General features: G+C 40.6%; 1 protein-coding gene across 1 annotated transcript in view; it reads right to left on the bottom strand.

Moving 5' to 3' along the window:
* Positions 1-18,278, bottom strand: part of TSHR (thyroid stimulating hormone receptor) — a 214,473-nt gene that overhangs the window by 42,441 nt on the left and 153,754 nt on the right. Inside the window, exons 6-7 of the mRNA XM_007951972.2 lie at positions 14,416-14,457; positions 2,677-2,754 (exon numbers count right to left, since the gene is read on the bottom strand). Coding sequence (XP_007950163.1) covers positions 2,677-2,754; positions 14,416-14,457 — 120 coding nt within the window. The remainder of the gene's footprint in view (positions 1-2,676; positions 2,755-14,415; positions 14,458-18,278) is intronic.

The raw sequence follows: 18,278 nt of genomic DNA, 5'->3' as shown, positions 1-18,278 counted from the left end.
CTCTTCAGCACTTTAAAGAGGTCTTTTGCAGCACATTTGCCCAATGCAATATGTTGTCTGATCTCTTGACTGCAGCTTCCATTGGTGTTGATTGTGGAACGAAGTAATTTGAAGTCCTTGACAACTTTAATCTTTTCTCCATTTATTGTGATGCTGCTTATTGGTCCAGTTGTGAGGACTTTCATTTTCTTTATGTTGAGATGCAATCCATACTGCAGACTGTATGTAGTCTTTAATCTTCATCAGTAAGTGCTTCCCGTCATCTTTACTTTCAGCAAGCAAAGTTGTGTTGTCAGCATATCGCAGGTTGTTAATGATTCTTCCTCTAATCCTGATGCATTTTTTTTTTCATATAGTCCACCTTCTGAGATTATTTGCTCAGCATAAAGAATGTATAAGTATGGTGAAAAGATATAACCCTGACACACTCCCTTCTTGATTTTGAACCACACAGTATCCCCTTGTTCTGTTTGAACAACAGCTTCCTGGTCTATGCACAGGTTCCTCATGAGAACAATTAAGTGTTCTGGAGTTCCCATTCTTCTCAGTGTTATCCACAATTTGTTATGATCCACACAATCAAATATATTTGCATAGTCAATAAAACACAAGTAAATATCTTTCTGGTATTTGTTTTCAGCTAAGATCCATCTGACATCAGCAGTGATATTCCTCATTCTGTATTCTCTTCTGAATCCAGCTTGGATTCCTGGAAGTTCTCTGTCAATACACTGCTGCAACCATTTTTGAATTGTCATCAGTAGGATTTTACTTGTGTGTGATATTAATGATATTGTTCGATAATTTCCACACTCTGTAGGAACACCTTTCTTTGGAACAGGTAAAATATGGATCTCTTCCAGTCAGTTGGCCAGGTAGCTGTCTTCCAAATTTCTTGGCATAACTGAAGAAGTGCCTCCAGCACAGCATCCGTTTGTTGAAACATCTCAATGGGTATTCTGACTGCAGAAATTGGTAAAAATCTTCAATTTCTTCGTCTTTGGCTTTGGTGGTTGGTGTGAAAATTTGAATAATAGTAGTATTAACTGGTCTTTCATGTAGGTGTATGGATATTATGCTGTTACTGATAGCATTGCACTTTAGCACAGATCTTGAAACAGTCTTTGTGACAATGCCATTCCTCTTCAATTTGTCATTCCCGTCATAGTAGATCATATGGTTGTCTGATTCAAAATGGCCAAAACCAGTCCATTTCAGCTCGCTAATGCCTAGGATATCAATCTTTATGGGTTCCATTTAATTTTTGACAACTTCCAATTTTCCTAGATTCATACTTCATACATTCCACGTTCCAGTTATTAATGGATGTTTGCAGGTGTTTCTTCTCATTTTGAGTTGTGCTACATCAGCAAATGGAGGTCCCAAAAGCTTTACTCCATCCACATCATTAAGGCTGGCTCTACTCTGAGGAGGCAGCTCTTCCCCAGACATATTTTGAGTGCCTTCTGTCCACAGGGGCTCATTTTCTGGCACTATATTGGCCAGCATTTCAGGGATATTCATAAAGTTTTCCAGTAATATATCAGACAGTGGTTTACTGAAATTCATATTATTCTCACTGGCCAATTATTTGAGAAGTGGATGGTCCCTTCCTTCTTCTGAGTTTGTCTTAGTCTGGAAGCTCTGTTGAAACCTGTCCACCATGGGTGACCCTGATGGTATTTGAAATGCCAGTGGCACAGATTCTAGCCTCACAGCAACACACAGCCACCACAATACAACAAACTGGAAGATGTGTGTTGGGGATTGAATTATATCTCCCCAAAATAAGTATTAAGTTGCCTGGGCCATGATTCCCAGTGGTTTGGCAGTTATATAATGATTACATTCCCCCATGATGTGATCTGATGTGACCACTCAATAAGTTGTAAGGTGATTAGGGTGGGATGTAATACCCTTTCTCGGGTCACAGCACTGATCTATGTAAGGGGAGTTTCCCTGATGTGTGGCTTGCATCACCATTATCTCACAAGAGATAAAAGGAAAGAGAAGTGAGCAGAGAAAGAAGGACCTTAGTACCACCAAGAAAGAAGAGCTAGGAACAGACTGCATCCTTTGGACCTAGGGTTCCTGTACTAATAAATTCCTTCACCACAGGGAAGATTGATGACAAGTGCCTCCCCCAGAGCCAACAGAGAGAGAAAGCCTTCCCTTGGAGCTAGTGCCCTTAATTTGGACTTCTAACCCCCTAAATTGCGGGAGAATAAATTTTGGTTTGTTAAAGCCATTCACCGTGGCATTTCTGTTATAGCAGCACTAGAGAACTAAGACATGAATCTTTAGTCTGGAAGCCCCTCTGAAACCTGTTCACTGTCACAGCCTCACACAAGCTTCCGCTGAAGAGGGGTAGTGGTCCACATGAGGTGCACATTATTTTTCCATGACAGGGTCACTATGAATGTCCACACAGAAGTAGCTGCTTGGTAAGACAACAGGATGACAAGTTAGAGCACAGGACCTACTGAGTCTCATAAAACATGGGTTTTCTTCCAAAGAGTAGCCTGTACAGTTGGGAAGAAAAGCATCAGAAGGAGCCCTGTAAGACAATAAGATCCCTTATCATGAACATCAACTGCTCCTTTTTTAATCCTTTTCTCCCCTCCAAAAAAAAAAAAAAAAAAAAAAGGACAAATATTCTCTTGATGTCTTACTCACAGCAAGGTTGGTCCACTGTATACTCCTCCAAATGCATCCTTGTTGATAACTGTCAGGTGTTTATTTTTGTTCAGGTAACTAGAAAAAGAAGATAAAAACAGAGGAAGAAAAGGGGTAGGGGGAGACACAGAAAGAGAGAATCAGGGTGAGAAAGAGACAATGAATGAGCTGAAGTTCAGCAATCACATCAAATTAATACAAATACCAAAATAAAATGTAACCAAGTCTCCCTAGTTCTTAACTGATTTTAAGAATTTGAGGAATCCCTTACTTCTTTTGGCTTAAACATTAAAAACATTCTGGATCTTAATTGTGCCAGGTTTATATACATTAATTATGGTAGAAGCTTTTGAAAATGAGCATGTTTAGAATCTAATTTGCATATCTAGATTTCAGAAAAGTTGCCTAGGTTCCCTATTCACCTGGTTCATAGGGACTGTATTTTTCAATACTCATCAGTACCAACTGTTCTAAATTTTGTTTCCCACCATTGGAAAATATTCCCATTTATTCCTGAAGACCAGGCTTGAATCAGGAATGGAATGAAGGTGGTCAGGTGGCGATCGATGATGGAACTATGAAAGATTCATACTTTTCCTTTTGGGGTAGGGTTGGCAGATATAGCAAATAAAATATAAGATGCTCAGTTAAGTTTGAATTTCAAATAAACAAGGAATGATATTTTAGTATAAATGGCCCATGCATACTTTTGAGACAACTCTATAATAAAATTGATATTACAGTTGAAATATTCTTATACTAAAAAGTTTTTTGTTGTTTATCTGAAATTCAAATTTGATCTGGTGTCTTGTGTTTTATTTGGCAAATATATTTTGCAGGGATGTAGGTAGATAAGAATATAGACTATACCTTTCATGAAAGGGGTTTGATGGGCTCAGGAATCTTTCTATTTTGAAAATATACTGGGTTCACTGCCGTCAAGTTGGATCCGACTCATAGTGACCCCTCCTTGGGTTTCCGAAGCAGTATCACTATGGAAGTAGATTGCCCAATCTTCCTTCAGAGGAGTGGCTGGTGGGTTTGAACCACCAGCCTTCTGGTTAGCAGTCAAATGCCTTAGGCAATATGCCACCAGAGCTCCCCACGGGGTATTTTGGGGTAAAATATTTTGAAAGCAATTTAAGTCACAGGGTGATTTTGAAACAAAATTTCCTCCAAATGGATAAAAGCTGCCAAGGATTTTGAAACTTCTCTATTTTTTCCCCTTGCTTTTTTTAGATAACAAAATTATCTAAAAAGAAACAAAGCACATAATTATCCCTGTTATAAATGATCCCAACTTACACATTTTGTTGTTGTTTTTAGTTGCCAGTTGAGTCAATTCCGACTCATAGTGATCCCATGTGTGCATAGGGTTTCAAGGCTGTGACCTTTTGGAAGCAGATGGCCAGACCTGTCTTCCAAGGTCCATCTGGGTGGGTTTGAACTGCCAACCTATTGGTTAGTAGTCTGACACTTAAACTTATCTGTCTTGCCCAGGGACTCCTTATACATATTGAGATTATTCAACTTCAGAGTTAATTAGTGGCCACCAGTAGACCAGTGGAGACCCTTGTTATTGTTGTTATGTGCCATTGAGTTGGACCCGACTCACAGTGACCCCTCCTTGGGTTTCTGAGGCAGTATCACTACGGAAGTAGATCACCTAACCTTCCTTCTGAGGAGTGGCTGGTGGGTTTGAACCACCAGCCTTCTGGTTAGCAGTCAAGTGCCTTAGGCACTATGCTACCAGAGTTCCTATGGAGACCCTTAGATGTATGGTTAATGATTCTATTATTCTAGTTACGGTATTTGCTCTTTATGATGGAAACATTCTTAAGGATAACTGTTAACAACAAGAGTGTGATTTGAAGACTTGTGGTTAGAAGGATTCCTTCTCCAGAGCCCTCACAGAGAAACTTCCCCTGGTTAATTGGCCAGTACCTCTCTTTTCCTGAATCAGATGCTGGGAGAGGAAGTGTGGATTTGCTCGTGGCTGACAAGGGGAGACAGCCTCTACTGCCTGCAGAAGGCAAAGAAAGGAGCAGTGTTCCTGTGCAGGTTCCTTCCTCCCTCTCCTGGTCCAGCTGCTCTCCACTCCTCTCAAGTCTTCTGTAGAGGTTGGAACTTGGAACAAGGGACGGCAGCCTCAGAACCAGGATAAGTCTTGATTGGGGCAGTGGAAAGAAGAAGAGTTTTACCCAACAGATGCTAAAGAAGTCTTCTGGGTAAGATAAGGGGTTAACCAAATGACAAGTAAGTAATGGGACTCCATACAATGAGGTCTCATAAACTGATCTACATTTTGCTAGCCATTCAATTTTTTTCTCAAACACAGGTTGAGAACTAGCAAATCTAAAGTGGCTTTCTCTGGTTTTCCTCACCACAGTTATCCAGTGTTCAGGGCATTGCTAAATCTGACATGGAGAAGGTCAAATTAACTCACATATACACAAAGACCAAAGTCACTGGGATGCAAATGGGTTAATATGCTTGGCCGCTAACAGTAAGGTAAGGTTGGTGTCCAGAGGGTCTCAGAAGAAAGGCCTGGTGAGCTATGACACGCATAGAATCATCATGAGTGGGAACTAACTACACAGCAAATGTTTTTTTTTAAAATGCTAACATAGCTAAGGAGCTCTGGTGGCATAGTGGGTAAGGCATTTGGCTGGGTAAGGCATGTGCTGCTAACCACAAGTTTGGCAGTTCAAACCCACCAACAGCTTGGCTGGGGGAAGATGATGCAATCTACTTCTGTAAAGATTTACAGCCTTAGAAACCCAATGGGGGTTGCTGGGAATTGGAATTGATTTGGTTTGGTTTTTGGTTTTTTGGAACGTAGCTAATCCACGCCTTCTCGATGGGTTTGTTGCATAAGGTTCTCCATCACAGACCCTCTTTGATTGCTGTTTGAGTCTCCTTCACCCCACTCACTATGTCCATGGAGTTCCTTGATCAGTGATAGCTGGAGTGGGTAAGAGCAACCTCAGAGAAAACAGTGACTGGAGAGAAGATCTTGAACAAAATGATTTTGTAAAAAGATAGCTAAAGTAAGCTCCCGCATAATTGCTGCCCTAGCTTGCACCTCTTTTTGTGTTCTTTGGATCATGCTGCTTGCAGATCACATCCTGTTCCCAGACTGTTGAAAATCAAGTAAGAGCTGGTGAGCTCATCTCTGTTTTTCCTCCTCATCTCTGACTGCTGCAAGTGAAAAATCGGCAAGCTCTAATAATTAGAAATTGTTGTAAAACTAAATAATTGCTTGTCCAATTCTGCAGTGTTTTCATCTGACATTTAATATGCCCCCGAGGATAATGAGGATGGTTGATAAGCGTTGTGGTTTAACAGAAACTCTGCCGGAGACTTGAAGCTGGGAAAGCCAGCCAGAGTCCAGGAGGAGTGGAGGAGGATGCAGGGAGGTATGGCCAGCTTGAACGGAGATGAACTGGGTCCTTGGGGAGGCACAGTCTCTAAAACCAACAGAGATGTTGGGCACTTTACCTCTTAGAGATACTTACGTGCTTAAAATGAAACTGTCACTCTGCCTTCAGCAGTTTTGAAGGATGCCTTGTTTAGTTTTTAACTTTGAGTTTACATTACTGCTCCTATCTTCCATCTGAATCTAAAAAGGTGGGATGAGGAAATGCATATGTAGAAGCCTTGGTGTTGTTAGTTGCCAGTGTGTGCATTCCAACTCATGGCCACCCATGTGTGCAAAGCAGGGCCGCTCCATAGGGTTTTCAAGGCTGTGATCTTTCGGAAGCAGATGGCCAGGACTGTCTTCCTAGGTGTCTGTAGGTGTGTTTGAACCATCAACATTTCAGTTAGCAGTCAAGTGAACTGTTTGCACCACTCAGGGCCCCAGAAGCCTTATTATCCAGGAAGAAAGTGGTTCCACCAGCCCCATTTATCACAACAAATTTTGTGAATGCAGTCTAGCTAAATTTACTCCTTGATCCTGACTTCATTCTAATTCCTCTAGAATCACCATCCTGTAAATCACTTTGGCCAAATTACAAGTCATGATAAGCCATATGGGTAACCTACTCCAGACAACTTCCTTCCATTAATGTCTCTATGTTCTAGGACAAGTTTCAGAGTCCTTTCTGACATAAATTTGGTCTTTTCTGTCTTTCTTGCCTTTTTAATGACGTTTTCCTTTCTTGGTGTATAATGTCCTTGCTGTCACCCCACAACTTGTTTGGTCTTGGTTATTAGAGTTCACTGTGTGATGTGAAATCTATTCTTGAGATGGTTTTGAAATTGAGGTGGAATATACTCAAGTCCATACCTTGGCTCTTATGGACTTGTTTTAATTTTTTTCAGCTTCAGCTTGAACTTGCATGTGAACAATTTATGGTCTTTTCTCCAGTCTGCCCACCCCCCGTTCTAAGTGATATTATTGAGCTTCTCCATACTCTTTCCACAGATACAGTCAATTTATTTCTGTGTATTCCATCTGGTGAGGACACATGTATAGTCACTGTTTATGTTGTTGAAAAAGGAATTTGCACTGAATGAGTCATTGATCTTTCCTAATTCTAAGACATTATCTACAGCATTGTTTCTGTCACCTGGACCATATTTTCCAACACTGATCCTTCTTCTTTGTATCCAGCTTTCACAATTTCAATCACCAGTAATTATCAATGCATGTTCATTGCATGTTTGATCAACTTCAGACTGCAGAAGTTGGTAGGAATCTTTAATTTCTTCATCTTTGGCTTTAGTGGTTCACAATCAACTCCCATGGAAGCAGTAGTCAAGAAATCAAACAATATATCACATTGGGCAAATCTGCTACAAATGACCTCTTTAATATGTTAAAAAGCAAAGATGGACTAAGGGGCACTTGATCCAAGCCATGGCATTTTCTTTTGCCTCATATGCAAGTGAAAGCTGGACAGTGAATAAGGAGGAGCCAAGAAGAACTGATGTCTTTGAATGATGATGTTGGTGAAGAATATTGAATATAAAATGGACTGCCAGAAGAATGAACAAATCTGTCTTGGAAGAAGTACAGCTTTAGAGACAAGGATGGTGAGACTTCCTCTCACATACTTTGGACATGTTACCAGGAGGGACCAGTCCCTGGAGAAAGACATTATGCTTGATCAAGTAGAGTGACAAAGAGGAAGACCCTCAACGAGATGGATTGACACAGTGGCTGCAGAGATAGGCTTAATTTAAGCATAGCAACAATTTTGAGGATGGCACAGGATTGGGTAGTGTTTTGTTCTGATATACAAAGGATCACTGTGAATGGGAGCCAATTTCATTGCACCTGAAAACAACTCCAGGAGCTCTGGTAGCATAGTGGCTAAAGCATTTGAGTGCTAACCAGAAGGCTGGTGGTTTAAACACACCTGTCACTCCTCGGAAGGAAGGTTGGGCAATCTACTTCCATAATGATATGGCCTTGAAAACCCAAGGAGGTGTTGTTATGAGTCAAATCAACTCAACAGCAGTGAGTTTTTTTTTTTTTTTTTTGGTTTGTTATGCCAATTGAGTTTGATGTCCTCTGTGACCATGGTCCTGAGCCCACAGGTCCAACTACTTGTTCCCTCCAGGTAGCTGGCTGTGGCCAAGAAGTGACTACAACCTTATCTCTTGTCAGCTCTACTATGTTATTGTTGTTATGTGCCTTCAAGTTGGACCTGACTCATAGAGACCACTCCTTGGGTTTCCAAGGTGGTATCACTACAGAAGTAAATTACCCAACCTTCCTTCTGAGGAGAGGCTGGTGGGTGTGAACCGCCAGCCTTCTGGTTAGCAATCAAGTGCCTTAGGCACTACGCTACCAGAGCTCCCCAGCTCTACTATATACCTGGAAATTCTTACAGAACATACAAATAAACTTGTAGAAATATTGTCTGCCAACCCTATACATGGTCATGGGCACACTCCTCCCTGCATAGCCATACCTAATCGTTTAGCCTGCCCTCCCATCTATCCACCCGTATATCAATGTTTTCCATCGCTGACAATGCAGTACTGTATGTGCAAAAGGGTTCCTCTTTGTTGTCTGTACCTCTCTGTCTTCCTCTTCCTCAATGCCACAGTGTTGGTCACTCACATTTGGTACATTGCCCTTCCCTTCACCCAAATCAATAGTTGTCTCCAAGTATCTAGCAGTGTTTCCTTCTCTCTCCTCCCACCCTTCATAACCAACCCAGAAAATTTCCTCCATATAAAAACCTTTCCTTGACTTTTTATAATAACAGACTAATACAGTATTTGTCCTTCTGTGATGGACTTATTTCACTTTGCATAATGTCCTCCAAGTTCATCCATGTTATGCAGTGTTTTGCAGATTCTATGTTATTCTTAGGTTGTTGTTCTGTGCTGTTGAGTCAGACCTGACTCACAGCGACCCCTCCTTGGGTTTCCGAGGTGGTATCACTACGGGAGTAGATTGCCCAACCTTCCTTCCGAGGAGTGGCTGGTGGGTTTGAACCACCAGTCTTCTGGTTAGCCGTCAAATGCCTTAGGCACTATGCTACCAGATCTCCCATTATTCTTAGGGTTGCATAGTATTGTGTGTGTGTGTGTGTGTGTGTGTGTACTATAGTTTGTTTATCCATTCTTCTGTTGTTGGGTACCTAGGTTGTTTCCATCTTTTTGCTATTGTAAATAGTGTTGCAATGAACATGGGTGTGTTGTTCTTATCCTGGCTCTCTAAGTGCTGTATATCTAATACTGAGCCCTGGTAGGGCAGTGGTTAAGAGCTCAGCTGCTAGATGGGGTCAGCAGTTCTAAACCACCAGCCACTCTGCAGAAAAAAGTTGTGGCAGCCGGCTTCCTTAAAGATTTACAGACTTAGAAACCCTATGAGGCAGTTCTACTCTGTCCTATCAGTTGCTATGAGCTGAAATGGACTCAGTGGCAGTGGATTTGGTTTGGTGTTTTTTGGTATATATCACAAGGGAGAACAATGCAGTCAAATATAAAGGTTGTCATGAATGAGTTGTGAAAAAATATCCAGTCTGGAAACTCTGAAGCATAAATGTACAATATGACAGCTCACATCCTCCCCACTGGACTCACTCTTGGCACATTCCATAAAGACTTGCTGCATAAATAGGTGAAAGCCCAGTTACTAGTAATGTCTAGAGAGAGGCTCCCTCTACATCATGTTCAGAGAAGAAAGTGATCTAAGTCCGAGGGGGGTAGTATGCCACTCTGGCAAGGTAATGTGCTGTGGCTGCTATGTTTGCTCTGTGGGGCCTTTTAGAAAACATTTTGGTTCTGAGACTGAATTTCAACCTAAGACTCTACAATTCCTTTAGGGAAAACTTGGGTTGGCACCTATGGGACACTTCTGTGGGAAGTCACATTTCCTTCCCACAGCTTTGGTTACTCACAAATTTAAAGGGGATCCTTGCTTAGCTCCCCTTCAGTGCTATATTACTAAAGAGAAGCTAAATTGCTGTATGGAAATCCTTTTAGTATCAGAAATCAGAACGCCTGTTTGTAAACAGACAAAGAAAGGTGCGCAAGCTTTCAACAGGCAGAGGTAAAAACCAAACGCGGAGCATATCCTCCAAGCTGTTCAAACATTTACCCCTGAGAAATAATAGGCTGCTTAATCCTATAATCTTCCCTAATGTCATTCTTTCTCAGTACTCCAAGCTGGGGTGCTTTACTTCTGATCAGCTGATGTGTGATGCTAATTAGCACATTAATTGTGTTGATTTCTCAATTCATAACGATTAGTGTCTTGGTAGGTTCTTAGCACATTAAAGTGGGACTTTTTTTTTTTCCCCTGCCCAAATGTTCACTGTCAGAGACTAGCTAGTTACAAGAGTTTGACAACAGAAAAAATGATATAGAGAATCAGACATCCTGTGAGAAGCAGAGACATAGCGAGGAAGGGACAAAGGGGAATACTTGCTGCTGGGCCAAGTCCAAGGGGGCCCCAGACCAGGCGCGGAATGATAGGAGATGAGGTGTCACAAATATAAACGGCGCCGGACTGAGGCAGCCAGACGTGTGGGAGGAAGGTAGCTATCAGTGTCTATCCAGCTTGAAATTGGGGGGAGGGGAGCAATTTGAAGACTCCCCCTGGGTGCTCATTACCCTCGCTATGCCCCTGGCAGGAAGCACCATGGTCCCCAAACCAGATTGTGGGGAAACTGAATAAAAGTTCCAAAGAATGGGTGCGTGATTTGCGGCTTAGTTCAACTTCTGTTGAGCAAGAGATACTCGTATTATTATCAATTTCACATCTGAGTGATGACAGTGTGTTTAGCTTCACATGGAATGACAGGACATGTGCTTTTACACATCTGCTCTAATTTTCACCAACGTCTCATTGCTCAGCTGTTGTTGAGGCATCAGCGCTAGTTCTCAGTATGGAACTTGTCCAAGTTAGCTGCAATCGCATTTTTCAATTACACTAAAACAAATGAGTGCGACTGAGGTCATATCTGCTAATTTCAGCAATTTGGCATGAGGCTGATGATGGAGGAATAAGTGTTCTTTTGGATGACATTCTGTTTAAACATTCTATTAAGTTAGAACCTAAAGATATCTGAACACACGTCTGGAGAATTTACCAAATTGTTAAAATACCATGTGCAATCTTGGAATGCTATGAGGATAATGATAAAGGTTTGATGTGTTCATTTTAGTTTATAGTCACAATGGGCACTGATGTGCTTATTTTAGTTTATATTTGTAGAAGCAGCAGCCCTAGATTAAAAACACAAAATGAGTACTTTTTCATTATTCGTGTGGAATCTTGACCTCTGTTCTCTCTATCTCAATCCTTGTCCTCCTTCAGACCTGTGAGTCCTTACCATAATATTGTCTTGATTCGTCCTTGAACTTACATAGCACCTTTTACTGAAGGCTTAAAATCAAGGAAAAATCAGGTTTCTGTCAACAAAGAACCAGAACCTTTGGGTAGAAGGATGAAAAGATAGAGTATTGTTTTACAAGAAGAGTTTCAACTTTTGATTCAAAATATTGATTGGAAAAAAGAATCTTTGTTTTCTACTGTGACTGGATCTGAACTTTCTAATCCTGAAACTTTTCATCCAAATACTTCTTTCCTTCATTCCACGCTTGCCCTTTAAAATTCACCAGGAATTGGGAGCAATAGGCCACGTGCTCACCATACAATGATTCTTCTCACTGAATATCCTCATCTAAGATGCGGGTTCAGGAAACTATGGCCCTTGGGCCAACTCTTGCTTGCTTTTGTAAATGAAACAACACCACCAAAAAAATGTTGACAAGTATAGTTAATGCAAACTGTAATTACAGAAGGCTCTTAAAATTAGTTGTATCATGCCATGCATTCATACAGAATTCAGTGACCTTTCAGGGCTACAGGGATAAGAACACACAAACTCAAAGGAAAACTATTACAGAGTTTTTAACAGTTAAAAGCTAGGGAAAAACAGGACTTTGTAAATGAGAAATTAAAAATAAAAGAAAAGGACAGGGAAACTAGTCTGAGAGGAGACTTGTTCATAAGTCTGTAAATAAAATTTTATTGGAGCAGTCACATATTTGTTTACATATTATCTACGGCTGCTTTCACATTATAATAGCAGAGAGTAGTTGTGACTGAGATCATATGGCCTGCAAAGTCTAAAATATTTGCTATCTGGCATTCATAGAAAAAGTTTGCTAACTTCTGATCTAGATTTTTGAAAATCAAGAAAAAGATGAGTCGTAGCTGGAAATATTTCTCGCATTTGTTAAACTCTTCCAAATAACTTTGATATTTAACAAAAAATGTCAATAAAGTATGGTGAACATTGCAGAATGATTTCTTTCTTGTGTTTCAAGGAAGAGTTACAGTGACTGGAAAAGACAGGGTACAAATGTACACTGTCTCTAACAGAATAACTCCGTGCCATCAGCCGAACCTCCCACAGAGCCCACGATATGGTCTGAGGAAAAAGCTGGTGGGAAAGTTGAGAGAACCTCCCTCCCTACATAATCTCTTGATAGGTTTAATTTCAGAGGACCACCCCCAGACAATCAGAATCCCTCACTAGCCCTTAAAATTGCTACAAGCCAACCCTGGAATAAAAATAAAAGCAGTTGCAGTCAAATCAGTTCCCACTCATGGCAACCCCATATGTGTCAGGGTAGAACTGTGTTCCATACAGTTTTCAGTAGCTGATGTTTTTCAGAAATAGATCGCCAGGCCTTTTTTTTTTTTTTCTGAGATGCATCTGGGTGAATTTAAATCAACCCTTTGGTGAGCGGCTGAGCCCCTTAACCATTTGCACCGCCCAGGGAATCCACTCCGGAGAGAACTTTGTTAAATTTACCTGCCTTCTAACAAGATGGAATATCAAAAGGTTCTTCTTGACCAGCATTTCTCAAAATATGTTTTATAAAATGCTAACAGGCTCCCTGGGAAGCTCTGTGTATCCCTTCTTGGAGACCACTTACTTAGGTTGATCTATGAAAAAGTCCTGGGAAGTATAACAGTATACACATCTGGTTACTTTATAAGATCATGAATCCGTTTCTAAAAATAACATCCGTTAACTTATTCTGGAAGAGAATTCAAAGGAACATGCTTTCTTCCCCATCTCTTCTCTTACCACAAAAGCTGAGGAAAAGCTTGGACAGACACTATTGTTCCCTTGCTAATTTTTTCATCTTTTCAAGGCAATGTCTAGAAACTCCATTGATATCCTGTGCCTGAATTTATGGCCAGAGCCACACAATAGGCCATGGACTTACACTGAGATCCACTTAGCACAGACAAGTCTCCTGATTACAAAAACGCTCTTGAAATCACTGTGGACGTCTCTAATCATGAACAAAAAGCCAGTCATGAGCAGGTGTGAGATGTTTTGAAGAAAATTGGCCAAAATATGTGGCCTAACTTCAACCCCAATTCTTTCATTTTAACAACGTTTTTACCTTGCCAACCTTTCATCAGGATGTCCTCTACTCACAGCTCATTTGGAAGTTCACTTATTTGGCTTATTCCACTGCTACAGTCAGGTTCTCCTTGACTAATGGCACTATTGCTTGGTGTGATATTTCTCTGAAATGTCTTCTGGTTGTGCCCTGAATTTTTTCTTGCCTCCCTTCACTCATATGATCCCACTCTTTCCCAGCTGCAAGATATTTTGTTGTTGTTGTTGTTGTTGTTTGCCATCGAGTCGGCCCCGACTCATAGCGACCCCTCCTTGGGTTTCCAAGGCAGTATCACTATGGAAGTAGGATTGCCCAACCTTCCTTCCGAGGAGTGGCAAGATATTTTAGTTTCTGCATTTTCTGCCCTTGATGGACTGAGCAAAGAAGACTAACATTCTCCTGGGCTAAGAAACAAGCAACACTGGCCAAAGGAGTTCGATGTCCAAGCCTTGGAAGTGGCTAGAAGTCAGCAATGATGAACCCCAGCAGGGCACAGGGAAAAGAATCCTCCACCGGGGGATACTGGTTCTGACTTTGGCTTGGGCTCTAGACAGTATTGTAAAATGTAAAAGCTATTTAAAAACAAAAACAAAAAAGCATGTAACCTCTTTGGGCATCATATCCCTCATGTGTAAAATGTGGAGCTCAGACAAAAAGAATGTTAAGTAGTTCACAGCAGTGGTTCTTGTATTTTGCTCTATGTTGGACTCACTTGTGGAGTTTTTAAAATTCCTGTGCCCTGGCCACCCAAAGGCCAATCAAACCAGAATGTCTGATGGTCAAACCTGGGCATCAGTGTTTTCAAATCTCCTTAGGGTTCAATTTGTAGCCAAAATTGAGAACTGTTGTTCTACAGACGTAAAGCCTGAGTTATAAACCCCAAAACTCTTTTCTTAAGAAATAACAACAGCGAGTGTTTGAGAGCCATACCTTCTAATGACTCAATATGGCAAGATGAAGAAGCAGAAAATCACAAACATAGAGCCTAATCTTGAGCTTCAAAAACTTCTGCTTAAGAAGAGTGAAGAAAATCAAAGACAAATGGAAACAATCCAAGGGACTAATGGACCATGGGAACCTCATCCTGTACAACCTTGAGACCAGAAGAACTAGATGGTGCCTGGCTACCAACACCAATCACTCAGAAAGGGATCAAAATTGGAGATCCTGGATAGAGCGGGAGGTGAAATGTGGAACAAATTTCAAAAACATAAAAATATCCAGAATTACTGGTCAGATAGAGACCTGTAAAACCCTAGGGTTACCACTCAGGTCTAGACTTGACTCAGTCCTGTTGTGTTAGCTCTCAGCCAAACAATAGAAAGTCCTATGAGCTGAGCACCTACCCTAGGGAGATGCACTCCTTAGAACAGTCAACCATGAGAGATCAGAAGGCCAGCATTTGTATAAAGGGAAAGCTAGATAGACAGGTAAGAAGGACATAGGGAAGGAGTAACCATGAGGGGGTGAGAGGAGAGCTATTCCATTGTGGGAATTGTAATCAGTGCCATGAAAAAAAATGTGTATGAACTATAGCATGTAAAAGGAATCTACTTTGTAAATTTGCATGCAAATAACTATATATATATAAACTTTTTGCTTGTGGAAAAAGTTCAAGTTTTAGAAATGAATTACCCTATTCAAGTCTGGTCTTCTTTTTCTTATTCAGCATTTTGGAAAGGCAGTTTGGCTTTAGGCAAGACTCAGCTGGACACACCAAGTTCAGGAAACAATATTATCATCTCTGGTCTCCCTGGTTGAAGGCTTTTTCTTCACCATTCTCACCCCTGCCCTGCTGCTAATGTAGTTCTCTGTTGCTGAAATGCTACTCTCTTTATACCCCTAGGGATCTAGAATGGTGTAACAATCTTCTGAAATCTTTATACCCCATGCATCTACAAACTATCCTGATAAATTTATTAAGTCCTAAGACTTCATCTACAGAACACTTGAATTGGCAAGATCATTCCTCAAGGGTCATTTTTTTTTTTTTTTTCCCTGAGAAATACTTAAATTAAGGAGGACAGTATTTGGTCAGATTCATGCATTATTACAACTGAGAGCTAATAATTAAAAACAAACAAACAAACAAAAAAACTCAGGATAAATCTAGGGGAAATCATGATTATAACATCAAGCAAAGAAGCCAATGTTACTTCCAATCTGAGATGTATATTTTGGAGTGAATTGGAACTAATTGCTTTCTCCCTAAATGTGCTGCAACTTGCTGTTGCTGATCTTGAGTCAGTCCCACCAGAGTGCATACTTAGTATGGGCAGGGAAAATGCCATTCTTGCTCATCTTTGTATTGCCAATGAATAGCACAGTGCCCAGCATGTTGTAGATGTTCAATAAATATGTTTTGAAAAATGAATGAAGGAGTATGTGAGGTTAGTAAGATAAATTAAGATGAGAGGAGGGTCTCTACAGTTCTATAAATAAATGTGATGAATAATTGTGTATGTTACTTCACTGAGTCTTTTGCTTTAGACATTTTCTATAATTATTTATTTTTTAAAAAGACTGACATGAACCCTAATAATGCCACAATGGAACAATCAAGAGAAAGGGGCTATAACTCTTCTTTTGATAAAGATGACTGTTGGTAGGTGCCGTCTAGTTGGTTTTGACCCAGAGTGATCCTATGTACAACAGAGCAAAACATTGCCTGGTCCCGCACCATCCTCACAGTTGTCGCCATGCTTGATTGTTGATCCATCTCATTCAGAGTCTTCCCCTTTTTCACTGATCCTCTTTACCAAGTATCTCTCTCCAGGGACTGGTCCCTTATGACAACATGACCAAGTCACGTCACGAAGTCTGGCCATTCTCACTTCTAAGGAGAATTCCCCAGCTGTACTTGTCTAAGACATATTTGTTCCTTCTTCTAGCAGTCCATGGTACATTCAGTATTCTTCACTAACTCCACAATTCAAATGCATTAACTCTGAGGCCTTCTTTAGTCAATGCCCAGCTCTCACATGCTTTTGAGGCTATCGAAAAGACAATGGCTTGGGTCAGGTGCACCTCAGTCTTTAAATTGACACTTTTGCTCTTAAATACTTTAAAGAGTTCATTTGCAGCAGATAGGTGCAATGCAATATGCCATTTGATTTCTTGGCTTCTGCTTCCATAGGTGTTGATTGTGGATCCCAGAACAATGAACTCCTTGGCAACTTCAATCTTTTCTCCATTTATTGTGATGTTGCTTATTGGTCTAGTTGTGAGGATTTTTGTTTTATGTTGAGGTGTAATCCATACTGAAGACTGTAGTCTTTGATCTTCATCAGTAAATGCTTCAAGACCTTTCATCAAGCAAGGTTGTGTCATCTGCATATCACAGGTTGTGAATGAGTTTTCCTCCCATCCTGATGCCGGGTTCTTCTTCATATAGTCTGCCTTCTTGGATCAATTGCATAGCATACAGACTGAATAAGTATGATGAAAGGTTACAACCCTGACACACATCTTCCTGATTTTAAACTGTGCAGTATCACCTTGTTCTATTTGAACAACTGTCTCCTGGTCTATGTACAGGTTCCTTATGAGCACAATTAAGTGTTCTGGAATTACCATTCTTCACAATGTTATTCATAATTTGTTGTGATCCACACAGTTGAATGCCTTTGCATAGTCAATAAAACACAGGTAAACATCTTTCTGATATTCTTTGCTTTTGGCTGAGATCCATCTGACATTAGCAATGATATTCCTTGTTCCATATCCTCTTCTGAACCTGGCTTGAATTTCTGGAAGTTCCCTGTCAATGTACTGCTGCAACTGACTAAGGACTCCCAAAGCATGGCAGAGTGAGACCCCTACTTCAAAATTGAGACCCTGTTACCGAGAACTTAGATATCTATTCCTAAGTATAATGACTTAAAAACTTACTACATTTATCTTGTAACAATGGAATCATATTAGAACCCACCACCTAACTCCAAAACCAAGATACCACCAAAATCACTTAATCTACACATGTGTTCTTTCCATCCAGGTTCACTGCATATGATTGTGTGTCTAGTGTACCTCACCCTTCTACATAAAGAGAGGTGGACAGAGCAACAACATCAGCATCCCTGGGAGCTAGAGATGCAGAACTCCAGGGCTGACTGCAGAGCTACTGTCTCAGAATTGACATTTTAACAAGACCCTTCAGGTGGCGCAAAAAGTTGGAGAAATACTGTACTACTGAGAAATTTAGAATGAAAAAGCCTTCAGCTTTTACAAAGATCAGTTCAAGAGTATGAAATAATTAAAACTAAAAGACTCACTGCTATCATGTTGATTCTGACTCATAGTGACCCCTCCTTGCGTTTCCTGGCAATATCTCTACAGAAGTAGACTGCCCAGTCTTCCTTCCGAGGAGTGGTAGGTGGGTTTGAACCACCAGCCTCCTGGTTAGCAGTCAAATGCTTTAGTCACTAGGCCACCAGAGCTCCCATAAAATAATTATGTATGTAATATCTAAAGGGAAAAAGATGGAATCACAAAAATGAGCAAGCAAAAGACACTAAAAAATGATCAGGTAAATTTTTAAAACAAATAAAAAATAACAAATAGAACTTCTGGAAATAAAAATATATAATTGTTAAATTGTTTTTTTTTTAAACTTAAGTGAATTATTGGGAGCTCTGGTAGCATAGTGGCTAAGGCACTTGACTGCTAACCAGAAGGCTGGTGGTTCAAACCCACCAGCCACTCCT

Source organism: Orycteropus afer, unplaced genomic scaffold (assembly GCF_000298275.1).
Source record: "Orycteropus afer afer isolate SDZICR_OR568_19922 unplaced genomic scaffold, OryAfe1.0 scaffold00322, whole genome shotgun sequence".
Classification (NCBI taxonomy): Eukaryota; Metazoa; Chordata; class Mammalia; order Tubulidentata; family Orycteropodidae; genus Orycteropus; species Orycteropus afer.
This window is presented reverse-complemented; position numbering and strand designations above follow the sequence as displayed.